The sequence below is a fragment of the Lactuca sativa genome, chromosome 3 (assembly GCF_002870075.4).
Source record: "Lactuca sativa cultivar Salinas chromosome 3, Lsat_Salinas_v11, whole genome shotgun sequence".
Taxonomy (NCBI): domain Eukaryota; kingdom Viridiplantae; phylum Streptophyta; class Magnoliopsida; order Asterales; family Asteraceae; genus Lactuca; species Lactuca sativa.
Window position 1 is genome coordinate 293,428,828 of NC_056625.2, and position 12,626 is coordinate 293,441,453.

A 12,626-nucleotide genomic window follows, 5' to 3' on the forward strand; every position below is an offset into this window, starting at 1 on the left:
ACTATGCTCATAAGATAAGTCAAGTAACTGAATATATTCCATCATTGTCTCCAACTCACGACCAATTACTAGTTTGATAGATGAAGACATTGTTTAGGTCCACATTGTGGTCTAATATATTTAGATGAAGATAACTAACGTTGCCCCACGTCCCTTCTTTGTTAGCAAGATATATGTCTCGACAATGCCTCCATCGGAACCATGAATCGATAGAATAGTTTTCTTCCAAATAGATCCTTGATCACATCTAAACCTCTCGAACCATTAGTAACTGAAAATTGTTTCACACTCAGATGAGGGCTTTCTTAGTCACTTATTTGTTCGGTGTGAATAGACTAACAAGGCTAGGAGTTATTTTCTACTTAATACTTTTCTAGTCATCAAAAGTCATGGATTTTGTAATAAGATACTAATCTAAAAGCCAACAAAGAAACAATTATATTACAAACCGAATGTAATGATACACCATGTCAAAGGGTTTTAAGAATGATTTAACACCTTAAACCATTCTTTGATATCCGAAACCAAATGTAATAGTCATCAAAAGGAATCAACTCAAACACACACATTATAAACGAGAACCCTCATTGATGGATCGGTCTTGTAAAGAAAATAACAATGCAAGAAAGAGTAGTGCATACGCGGGGAACTAGAAAATCTAGTTAGCTATTATACATTAGCCCTCGCTTTCCCTAGTATGGAGAAACTCCCACGTTGCCCGAACTAAGAAAACCATCTTTCAATCGAAGATCATCTCCTTCCTACACTCACAAATCAAAAAATATATATAATTTTTTTTCAAAATTCTAGGAAAAATAACAATGCATCAGACATGGAATGTAATATTAATGCAACATGAATCTTTGTTAGTGGCAAAGTTAGATAACCTAGGCCAAAGAACGTTAAAACAATATTTCATCAATGCGTTGCAAAAAGGAAAAAAAAAATATTAAATAAATAAATAAAAATAAAAATAAGGTAAGAGTATTATAAGAGGATATAGAATAAACACAATTAATATACTGCCAATTGTTCATACACTTCTCTATTTTGATCATCATCTAATGCATGTTTTCTAATAAGTATCATCGTCATTGTTCGTTTGATTGCAAAATCTAAATACTTTGGTAAACCATACCAAATTTTGTTCTTTGAAACGACAAATAGAAACGACACATTAAATTTGATAAGAAAATCGAATAAAACAACCAGTGTCTCCATTCACTAACAATTACTTTTCGAATTTGACTTTCGAATTTCAACAAATATTACCAATATACAAACTATTTTCTATTAATTTACGGTCGATATTTTGGAACATAATTTAAAAATAAATAAATAAAAACATTGTTGAATTAACATAATTTAACATAAAACACATTGATAAATCATGCATACTAGAATTGAAATAATAAACGAGCTTGTAAGTATATGATGCCAATTGCCTTAGATTATATTATATAAAGCTGACAATTACCAACATATGTTTGTCATTCAGTCATAAAATGCAATGTAATAATATTAGTCTTTTTTTTCAATAATTTCTCACAAATTTTATATCTTAAATTTCCCGATTGGAATTTTCATATTACCCCCTTTAATATAATATTTTATTTTTTCACCTCTATTTTTTTTTTATAATAGGCTAATTTTAAATTTCTTTTAACAATTCTAATTTTATATACAATTTTTACCGAAGTTTAAATTTTCATTACAAATTTTGTTTAAAGGGATAATGACTTGAAAGGGTAACGAACTTTCGACTTTTGTCACATTTAGTCACTAAACTTTTTTTCGTTATCTATTTGCCATTGAACTATTGAAACTGTTCACATTTTACCCTTATGACCGGCTGTTGCCGGTCATAAGGGTAAAATGTGAACAGTTTCAATAGTTCAATGGCAAATAGATAACGAAAAAAAGTTTAGTGACTAAATATGAACAAAATCGAAAGTTCGTTTCCCTCTAAAAAGTTCAATGACTAAATGTGAACAAACCTTCTCTTGTATTATGTTTTAGCAAATTATTTATTTTTGTTAAATTGTAGCAACATTTGTTGATGAAGAAATCTATGAAATAAAAAAAAAAACCCTGAAAATATATTTAAAACAAAAACAAAAAACCAAAACCGAAATAAAAAACCAATGGTTTGACATTTTCCAAAATAAAAAATCAAAATTTCCAATCTGATTTTGGTTTTACAAAAAAATGAACCATTCTCACTGATGTGAATTATGACCATTGGTTTGGCATGCGAAATTTGTGACATCCCATAAATATGTAGCTACAACATCGTCTGAACTCGTAATTCATAGTAAGGGGTTAGAGTATCATCGCATGAATACGTAGTTACAACATCGCCTGAACTCGTAATTCATCACCTACAGGTTATGGGCATGCTGGTGTTTCCACTGGGTTGTCTAGAATAGTCCGTAGTCGCCATCTATACTCTGGTAGATGACTACATCGCCACATTGCTGGTTAAGGTTATGGTATCTCCTTTCATCCTACATCACATATTCATCATCATTTATTTACCTAATTATCACCACCTTTCTATCATCACCTATCTCTCATCATTTTATTTCATCACACACCAACTATTTCATCTACCCATGTTTCATCCGCAACATATTTGTAGATATAAAATAAATATACCGTTTAAATCTTTTAAAACATATATAAAATCGTTTATCCAGCATAGACAACAAGTATTCAAATAATATGCACACATAGCACGTAATTTATATAAAATACTTCATATCTAGTGTAAGATGAAAGTAACTATATATACCATAAAAATCTCATAAATGCTTCCTAACTTCGAACCCCAAAGTTTACTCTACTAAAGCTTCATATTCTCGGCTCTCTGAACCTAGAAGGGTCCAGATCTATCACACCAAAAAGCTCAAGATAGCTCTTCCTCTCACTCTACACACTCAAACTCGCTAGGGTTCTCACTTATGGGAAAGGTAGTCGCAATTGAAGGCCATAAGTGCCTTTAAATATGGCTCGGGCCCAAAGATTTAGGGTTTCTGCCAACAGCGCGGACTCATCGAGTCGCCTCAGCGACTCGTCAAGTCCATTCATTAATCCGAGTCATCAGTCGCGACCTTACTCGACGAGTTGAGGCGTCAACTCGTCGAGTCTCTCTTCTTAACTCAAAAGAAAAATACTTAAATGATGATACCTGGAAATCCGGATGTTACATTTTGTTTTTTTTATTTCATAGATTTCTTAATCAACAAATGTTGCTACAATTAAACAAAAATAAATAATTTTGCTAAAACATAATACAATAGGAAGTTTGTTCACATTTAGTCATTGAACTTTTTAGAGGGAAACGAACTTTCGATTTTGTTCACATTTAGTCACTAAACTTTTTTTCGTTATCTATTTGCCACTAAACTATTGAAACTGTTCACATTTTACCCTTATGACCGGTAACAGCCGGTCATAAGGGTAAAATGTGAACAGTTTCAATAGTTCAATGACAAATAGATAACGAAAAAAAGTTTAGTGACTAAATGTGACAAAAACCGAAAGTTCGTTACCCATTCAAGTCATTATCCCTTGTTTAAAATATTCTTACGAACTTTGTTTTTATGGTTCTAAAAACTTAGTTTTTTTAATATTACTTTATTTTTCAAATTTTTAATCTTGTTTTCCATCTTCTATCTTTTGTTCCTTATTTTCCATAACAAAAATCATTTTTGTTTGCTACTTTGAGCATTATATCTTCTACAACATATACTTGTTTATTTTGATCGATTATTTAACAAATGGTCAAGTATATGCCAATAATGGCCACTTCAAAATTTGAAGGTGATTGTACTCAAAGAAACATAAAAGAAGGTAGTGATACTATACACTAGGGTATATTAAAACATATGAATTATTCAGTATGGGCTATTAAAATACGAGGGAATTTGCAATCACAACCAATGTAGGATGCAATTTGAAATGAAAGACTGTAGGAACAGAAAATTTAGATGGCTTGTATGGGTATTTACCAAGAGATTCTACTTCTAATGTTGGCCGAGAAGGATACAACTAAAGATGCATGTAAAACGTTTAAGATGATTCATATGAGACCCGGTCGGGTAAATGAGACTAGAATTAAACTTTGAGGAGCGGCATTGAGGTGATTCGAATGACAATGAAGCGATAAATGATTTTCCACGAGACTGAATTCCATTGTCATTGGTGTTGGATCTCAAAGATCATGGAAATTACGGTCCTGAATTACTTTTTTTCATTCGTTCCGTTATGATTATAAAAATCATGAAATTTATCTAGCAATTTGGAGGCTTGGAAATATGATTGCAGATGAGGTTGTGGGTCCTCTTAGGACCCATGGTGAAATGCTTTGATGTTTCAAAGAAAAAAAAAGTAGGACCATCCCTATTTACAGATGCTGAGTGGGTCTCTTGATCGAAGGAACGACGGGGGAAGCTCTTCAAACACATCATGGGGTAGAGATGGACATATAAGTAGAAGTTGGGGACGAGTCCAAGGTTGTAAGCATGGTTGAGGAGGTGAATGTGGATCAACTAAAAATTCGAATGATTTGCAACCTTCCTCGAAAGAATAAAAGTAAAATAAAACATTTTTATTTTAAAAAATTTGGTCATTATGTGTTGGAGTTATTGAATAAGAACCAATGTAAGGAGGCAAAAATCACTCAAGCCAATGATGAAGTACTTGTTTTGATGATGGAATCTCACCATGATTTGAGATAGTGTTCTTGCACCGGGAGATAATCGATTTGAATATAAGGTATGATATCTACACAACAATGCTAGTAACGATATGAATAGAGAGGACTCATAGTTCCATTGGTTACATGCAAATATTATAGGTCATGTGGGATTTGACAATGGTTCAATCGTCACTATTTAGGGAAAAGGGCATTTTTTATTGTAAAACTGTTACCAACAACTCGTTAATGAGGTATACTATATTTCAAGTATTAAAATAAAATAATATTATTCGTCTTGGACAAATGATGGAGAAGGGAGGTTGGCCATAATGTATGTTTCGGATTTGACATATTATTAGATAAACAAAAACATTACTTTCGAGAGTTAAAAGGTCAATAACTGGTTGAATAAAACCCGTCTAAGGCGTAGTGGGTCGAGAAATCTATTACCAACAAAAGACAAACGGCTTAGATATAAGATTCTAGACATAGCCATATTAACATTCCTTCCTTAAAGAAGTTGTCAAAAGGATTATGGCAACCAGTGTCTCAATGACTAAACACCCAAACCAAGTGTGTGAAGGGTGTGTTCTTCGCTTCTCGCCAAACAATCTTAAATTCCTTGTCGAAATGAAATGTTTTTTTAGATGAAAAAAACTCTAAGTTTTTCATGCAAGACTTATATGGTAAGATTACACCAAGCTTTGTTGGAGGAAGCATGTAATTTCTCCTTTTGGGTATATGATTTTAGTCGGTGGATGTGGTTTTATATCTTATATGAGAAGTTTGAAGCCTTGGGTTCTATTAAACTATTGGAGTTAACAATTTGAAAAAGTCCAGGTTATATTTTAAAGAAACATCTAAAGAATAGGAGGGGGGGGGGGGGGGGTTTCAACTTAAAAATAATTCTCAGTGGTTTTTGAAGAAAATTGTGTTAAACATAATCTTATAAAAACATATTCACCACAACAAAATGGAGTTGTTGATAGGTGAAATCGAACTGTTATAGACATATCAACGAGTCTTCTTAAAGGAAGAGATGTATTGTAGAGTTCTTGAGAGAATCCACTAGATATATATTTTTTATATTGTACTCTTTTCTTTATTATTGTATGTAGTCAACTAAAGAAGCTTAATGCTTCAATCATAAGGATTAGGGATGAGCGTGTGACGGAACTTGTACCAACCCGTACTGTTCCCGATGTGGTCAAAACCAAAGATAAATTTTATTTGATCTTTAAGAACAAAAGTTATAAGTTAGTTACAATATTGATTTTGATGAAAAAGAAGGTTGGAATTCATACAAAAACTTGGAAGAAGAGATGAAGACTCATTAAAACCTTACTGAATCACTATCCAAATATATCCCAAAAAACACAAAAAAACAACTCCCGGGATCAACCCAGAACAACCAGACAACCCAACAAACGACGTGGTCAAAACCAAACGACCCTATGCAAATTTTGTCCAACACCGGTTTCATTACCCTCAACCTACAAGGAAAGCCCCATGTACTATGTTGGGGTTAAAGAGTTCGATAGATGATCAATATCTATACAAAAACCAAAAGTATGATACTTGAGCCAAAGAGTTAATGATGATTGCATTAGATTAACTGTTGAATAGTAAAAAAAGCATAAACCTCTAAAGCGTGGAAGGAGGCCGTGCAAACAAATTTAGATTCAATCACAAAAAACACAAAAGGTTCAAACTTATAGATTTTCCAACCGTTAATTGAGCAATCAACTTAAACTGAGTCTTTAAAGTAAAGAAACATAAATTATGAATAATGGTAAAGCATAAAGTTTAAATCTTTGCAAAAGGCTTTGTATAAACGCAAGGAATCATACGTGATGATGTTTTTGAGCAAGTAACACTACCTAACACTAACACTGTGACATTCATACTTATTTTCACGACTCAATGTAGGTCGTCCACCATATTAATGTCAAGTCGACTTTTAGAATATGGAGATCAAGCAGGAGGTCTACGTTACCCAACCATAAGGATATGTTTATAAAGTACATCGTCATAAGGTATTACAACTCTTTGTATGTCAAGCTCCTTGAGCTAGGAACATTTTCTTGGATAAAATCTTAAAAGGGATCGTTTTTTTGAAAAATTTACAATACTCGACCAATGTACAAAAGGAACCAAAATAGCATGTTGATGGTATCTATGTTGACAACTTAATAACTATCAGGTTGAACACCGAAGACATTGTCGAATTCAAGAAACAAATGATTTTTTTTTAAATGATTGACATGGGTTCACTTTCTTACTACCATAGAACAAAAATGTCGCAAAATAAGTATGAAATTTATTTACGAAAACGACTTAGGTAAAGAAGACTTTTGTGAAATTTGTGGTATTTAACTCACACTCGCTCGGACTTAAGAACATGGTGAAAAAATTAACTTAATTGAATATAGGAGAGAGTGTTGGGTTGTTTAAGGTATTTAAGTCACCTGAGCAAATTCTCCATTTACGATTGGAATTTCAAGTCGTTTCATGGAAAAAGCAATCGGTGTTGCGTTTCCAAGTAGTAAAACAAATCTTATAGTATGTAAGACGAACTATTAACTATGAACTCAATAGATGACATGATTTTTTTTCTACAAGAAAAAACGGTTACATGTAAATTTCAAAAGCAAAAGACAATTTTTAACCAATGTGAAGTCGAGTTTACGGCAAGGATGCATGTCAATTCATTTGACTTAGGAATCTAGTGAAGGAGTGTACGAGACATCATATCATGCCTATCACTTTGTAAGTCGATAACAAGTGAAAAACTTACTTCATAAAAAATTGCATGTTTAATGATCGAAGCTTAACACATTGACATTCATTTTTATGAGGCAATGTTAGATCGTGTATATATTATTATTATTGTAGAATATATAAATTCAAAAGATCAATGGGTGTATATTGCAAAGGCTTGTGATGTTTATACATTAGGAAAGTTGAATCATCCTTCTCTTTCTCTTTCCTATACTACTTTTTGGCCGACTTGTGTTTCTCTCTCCAAAATGGATGAGTCGACTATCCTTCCCCTCCCCATTTGTCACTTCATAAAGAATGAGTCATCCATCTCTCCCCTTGCCCTTAATTTCCATACATCTCTCAGGATATGAGGGTATGGATTAAGAGACGGCTTTTCTCTTACATCCACTTTTACGTTAAATAAGGAGATGATTCACTTCCTCATATTATTTTCTTAAGTAAGGTGGTATATTACCTTTAGTACTTTTTGTATTAAAATATTAGAAATACTTAGGCTATTTAAGTAGAGTAATTACTTTGTATTCACCGGATATTATAACCTTTTCTTTTCAATATTAGAGTAAAATTAAGCTTTGGCTTCATTCTTGTTTCGACTACTTATCATAACAAAAATCAGTTTTAATTACTACTTTGAGCACTAAATCTTGTGCAACTTACACTTGTTTATATTTTAATACTTTATTTCCTGCAACATTCACATATAATTTGTTTACGTTTTCCAATAAACCAAAACTCAGTTTACGAAATGTGTATGATAGCTACATATCATAAACTTGAATTTTGACGTTTTCCATAAATCCATGGAAAGTAAGAAACGCAATGTCCCTTCTCGCAAATTAACATAGTTGACATTTCAATCTTGATAAAACACAATTTTCATATGCAAGTTTATTACTATTGATTATATACTTTAACCGAACTTTATTTAGAAAAATAAAATAAAATAGAGTAAACGAGTGTACCTGTTGGCAAGCAGATGGTTTCTTTAGGGGCTGATCATCAGGCATAAGACCAAAGTGGATGTGAGGAAAATGTGCCCACTAAAACAATAAATTACAACAATTAATTGACAAAAATCGCAAACCTAAAAACACATGCTATCAAAATTGATTAAAGTTGTTTACTTTTACACACATTATATATATATATATATATATATATATATATATATATATATATATATATATATATATATATATATATATATATATATATGTGTGTGTGTGTGTGTGTTCTAAAACATTAATGCAATCAATAAATAGAAATATAATAATGAGAGACATATATGTTCTTGGATCTTACATTCTTTGCAGCTGCACTGAAGGCTTCCCTGTGGCTTATATCTGGGTTACCTGCTTTGATACGTTGGATCTCTTCCCTGCAATTTATATTTTTAGTTTTCCAAGAGAATTAGTATGTATTTTTTTTTTCTCAATTTGTCAAATAGAAATTTTTTCTGTTGAAATAATCATCAAGGTAGGATTTAAATACCATATATTTTCCATATTCGGGAATGTTACAAAAGCTAAGTTGTTTATATTTCTATTAATTTGAAGGGAAGCTTTATTAGAGTGCTAAACTCTATTGATCATGTATAACAATCTAAAAGCAACTCTACTTAATTCGTTCAAGAACGGATGAGTCACAAATATTATTTAATAAAAAGAAGTATGATTATTTTAATTAAAATGGTTTCCGTTTACTAGAAATACGCATACCTAGAAAAACATAAACAAATGTTTTTGAGATTATTCACGTAGATATATACAAAGCCATTGTTGTTTTAAGAATTTTCGACATAAATTACTTTTAAAAGCTATTTTATCACTCAAGAAAATTAATCGACATATATACATACTTGATAAATCTGTTGTAAGCAGAAGGAACTCTCTGGCGCTTCTCTGGAGCTGCAAATACATGAAGACAAATATAACGACAAAATAAACAGACGCAATATTAAAATCATTTGGTTTCAGACTGTTTTGTGTTGTCTCTCTCCTATCATAACTTCATCATTATCTCTCTATATATATCAAGAAACTGTGCCCATCTTAAATTCCGGGGGAGAGATAATTTCTAATCCCATCCACATGTAAACACAAAAGCAAGAAAGTATAGGTCTATAAAAGCTGCAAAACATTTATTTATCATGCATTTAAATTTGAATATGTAACACAATATTTCCAATTTTTTCCCCATGGAATGGGCTCTTTGTCAAAGACGTAAAGAGTTAATTTATGAGGAAAATATTATAAAAACTTAAGATGACAAATCAAACTTTCTATGTAATTACGCTTGTAAATGAAGATTAAGTTCGATCTTTGAAGTATTCTGTAAGAAAAAAAATAATAACTTTCTTGTTCCACTTCTACATAGGCCAATTGGAGAATTTTTTTTCATCAACAATACAACTTTTTTCTACAAAATTTGAAGACTAGCTTACAAATAAACAAGATACAGGGAGATAATTAAGGTTTATAAAAATAATATATTAGGGTTTCATTTGTTGAGTTATAATGTCATGTAATCGTATAGTTTCAGAAAAAAGTTACCTTTTTGGTGGTAAGAGATGGACATATTGAGAAATAAAGAAAAAAAAGAGTGAAGGCCACGAAATAAAAGCTAAAGAAAGAGAGTTTTCCCACATACCAAATCCAATAAATGCTCAAGACACCATTTAGATGTAAGCTTTTGAAAGTACAATCAATGGACTATTTTAATAACTTTCTTGATTTACTGAGAAACTAACGGATTTCTGTATTTTATGCTTAAAACAAAAGAAAACAAAACAATCTTTAACCTTCTTTTATATCACATCTAGATTCAAAAACCAATGGGTTGATAAACAAGAAAGAAAATGACAAAAGAAATCTTACGCCTATTCACTACAGGAGGTTTCAGTAACTCATCAACTCGAACTGGACCTATAGACTCTGGAATTGACTGATTCATCAATAGGTTCGAAGGGGTCATGTTCCTCATCTCCTCCTGTAAAAAAATTATTCATTTAAACGAAGTAAATATGAGACGCAAAACTTGTGAACTTTTCAAGAAACCCTAATTTCTGTAGTATATATAAATCGAGTCTTTCCCGAAATAACGTTATGAAGCCCTAATGGCAGACACCTTAACAGTATCAGCATCTACACATGCCGTGATGTATGTATATATCAAGACCAACAAATTTTTATGTATCTATATATATAGAGAGAGAAAGATATATAGAGAGAGAAAGATAGAGAGAGAAAGATAGAATTAGGTCATCTGCTACAGGATCAAGAACGAATTGAAAAACACAATGGGGACTACATGTGTATTCTTTATAAAATATTTTCGCTAGTTGATATCACTGTTTGAGGAGAGTAATGATCAGGTAATTAGGTACACGTTTATTTATTTATTTATATATTTATTTTTTGTAATCTTTGAGGACGTATATAGAGTTTCTCGATCTGTACTATTTATAAGTAGTTAGCAAATTAATTAGGTTGTACCATAATGTTTTGATGAGAGAAGAAGTTATGGCCAAAATGAAGCTGATTCGCAGAGGCAGCAGCAGCAGCAGGAAGAAGATGGGCACGCATGTTAACAGACAAAAGATTGGTGCAGTGCCCACATCGAACAGTAACAGTTGTGAACAAACTGCTGCAAGGAACACTCACCTACAACAACAACAACATACACACCATAATAATTTGATTAAGTTTTGTAACGAAATTCAAACTGCCTTTAAAGATCATGAAATTTTAAAACAAGAGATGGATGATATATAGAGAATCATGCATATGATGATTATGTATACCGCAAGAACGGTTTCACAAAAGTTGCACTGGACATAGCAGAGTTGCTCGGGGGTTGGTGAGAGGTGGTGGTGGTGGTGGTGGTGGTCCGGTTGGAAGGATGCCGATGATGACATGTTTGTTTACTCTTTCTTCTCTCTTTCTCTCTCTCCTTTTGTTTTGATTGTTTCTCAGAGTTTGAGGTGATTGATTGATTGATTGATATGATGGACTGAACAATGTATATGGATAGATTATGTTTGGGGATCTGGCCTTGAATTTGTGTGTGCGACTTCAAGGACAAGTGAGAAGGAAGTTACAATGGAGAATGTAAAAGACAAGAGATATAAAAAGAGAGACCCACTACATCATATATCACTCCTGTTAATCAAACCCCAAGGTTCTCTCTTTCATTACATTTCTTTCTAATGTTACTTTAATTATGGCCCATAAATGTTCACTAACCCCAATTTTTTTAACGCCAAAAAGATTTTAGGTACATTTTTTTTTCAAACTCTTTTATATTTAGGAGAGCTATATTAGATAACATATATATTAGAGCTATAAAACATGTACCAAAAAATTACCAACAAAACTAATGTAATTGCTAGTATATATATGTTTGATAACCAATATATTTAGTTGTTAGTGATGTATTAATTGTATAATCTTGGTACGATAATGGTATAAAATTTCAAATACCATCGGTGTATGGTACGAACCAACTTATATATATATATATATATATATATATATATATATATATATATATATATATATATATATATATATGTTTATTTATTTTGTTCTTACTAAGTATTGTGTGCCAGAATGCACAGATCTGGACCAACGGTTAAAATTAATCAATGGACATGATTTGAGAGTGTATGATATTACAATGGGGTAACATGTATCATATAATCACACAATTTTAGCAAAATTGTATTTTGGACAATTAACTACATTTATAAAAGAAAATTTTTGAATTTTTAGGGACGATTAGTTCTCCTAATTTAAAAAAAATCTGAATTTTTTAATTAATTCAATTTCAATTTTTACCGATTTTATTCTATCAGAATAATTTTTGTTAGAATGATATTCTTTCAAAATTTTATTCTAATAGAATATTATTGAAGAAAAACAAAATTTTTGAATAAGATGTTGAAAAATAACAAACATTCTAATATATTCTTATACATCCGAACTTAAATACAAATTCATACATATTCTTACAGACTAAAAGTCTTATAAATTTTAATATAGTTATAAAAATTTTAAAAGAATATTAACAAACATGAATAATATTCATAAAAAATAACAACATTCCGCTAGAATATTCTCGTCTCTATGTTTTCTTCTTG

General features: G+C 31.3%; 1 protein-coding gene across 2 annotated transcripts; it reads right to left on the minus strand.

Annotated features, from left to right (window-relative positions):
- Positions 1-415: 415 nt before the first annotated feature.
- LOC111906346 (axial regulator YABBY 1) lies at positions 416-11,653 on the minus strand. Of its 2 annotated transcripts, XM_052769588.1 has the most exons (8): positions 11,289-11,653; positions 10,981-11,148; positions 10,363-10,474; positions 9,345-9,393; positions 8,789-8,864; positions 8,449-8,526; positions 2,386-2,507; positions 416-761 (listed from the first exon to the last, which is right to left on the minus strand). In XM_052769588.1, exons 1-7 carry the CDS (start codon positions 11,400-11,402, stop codon positions 2,421-2,423), a joined length of 684 nt encoding a protein of 227 aa, XP_052625548.1. In that variant the 5' UTR covers positions 11,403-11,653; the 3' UTR covers positions 416-761; positions 2,386-2,420. The 2 variants fall into 2 exon arrangements, with proteins under 2 accessions (XP_052625548.1, XP_023757872.1); XM_023902104.3 differs by lacking the exon at positions 2,386-2,507 and having other exon boundaries at positions 11,289-11,647.
- Between the last annotated feature and the right edge of the window lie 973 nt (positions 11,654-12,626).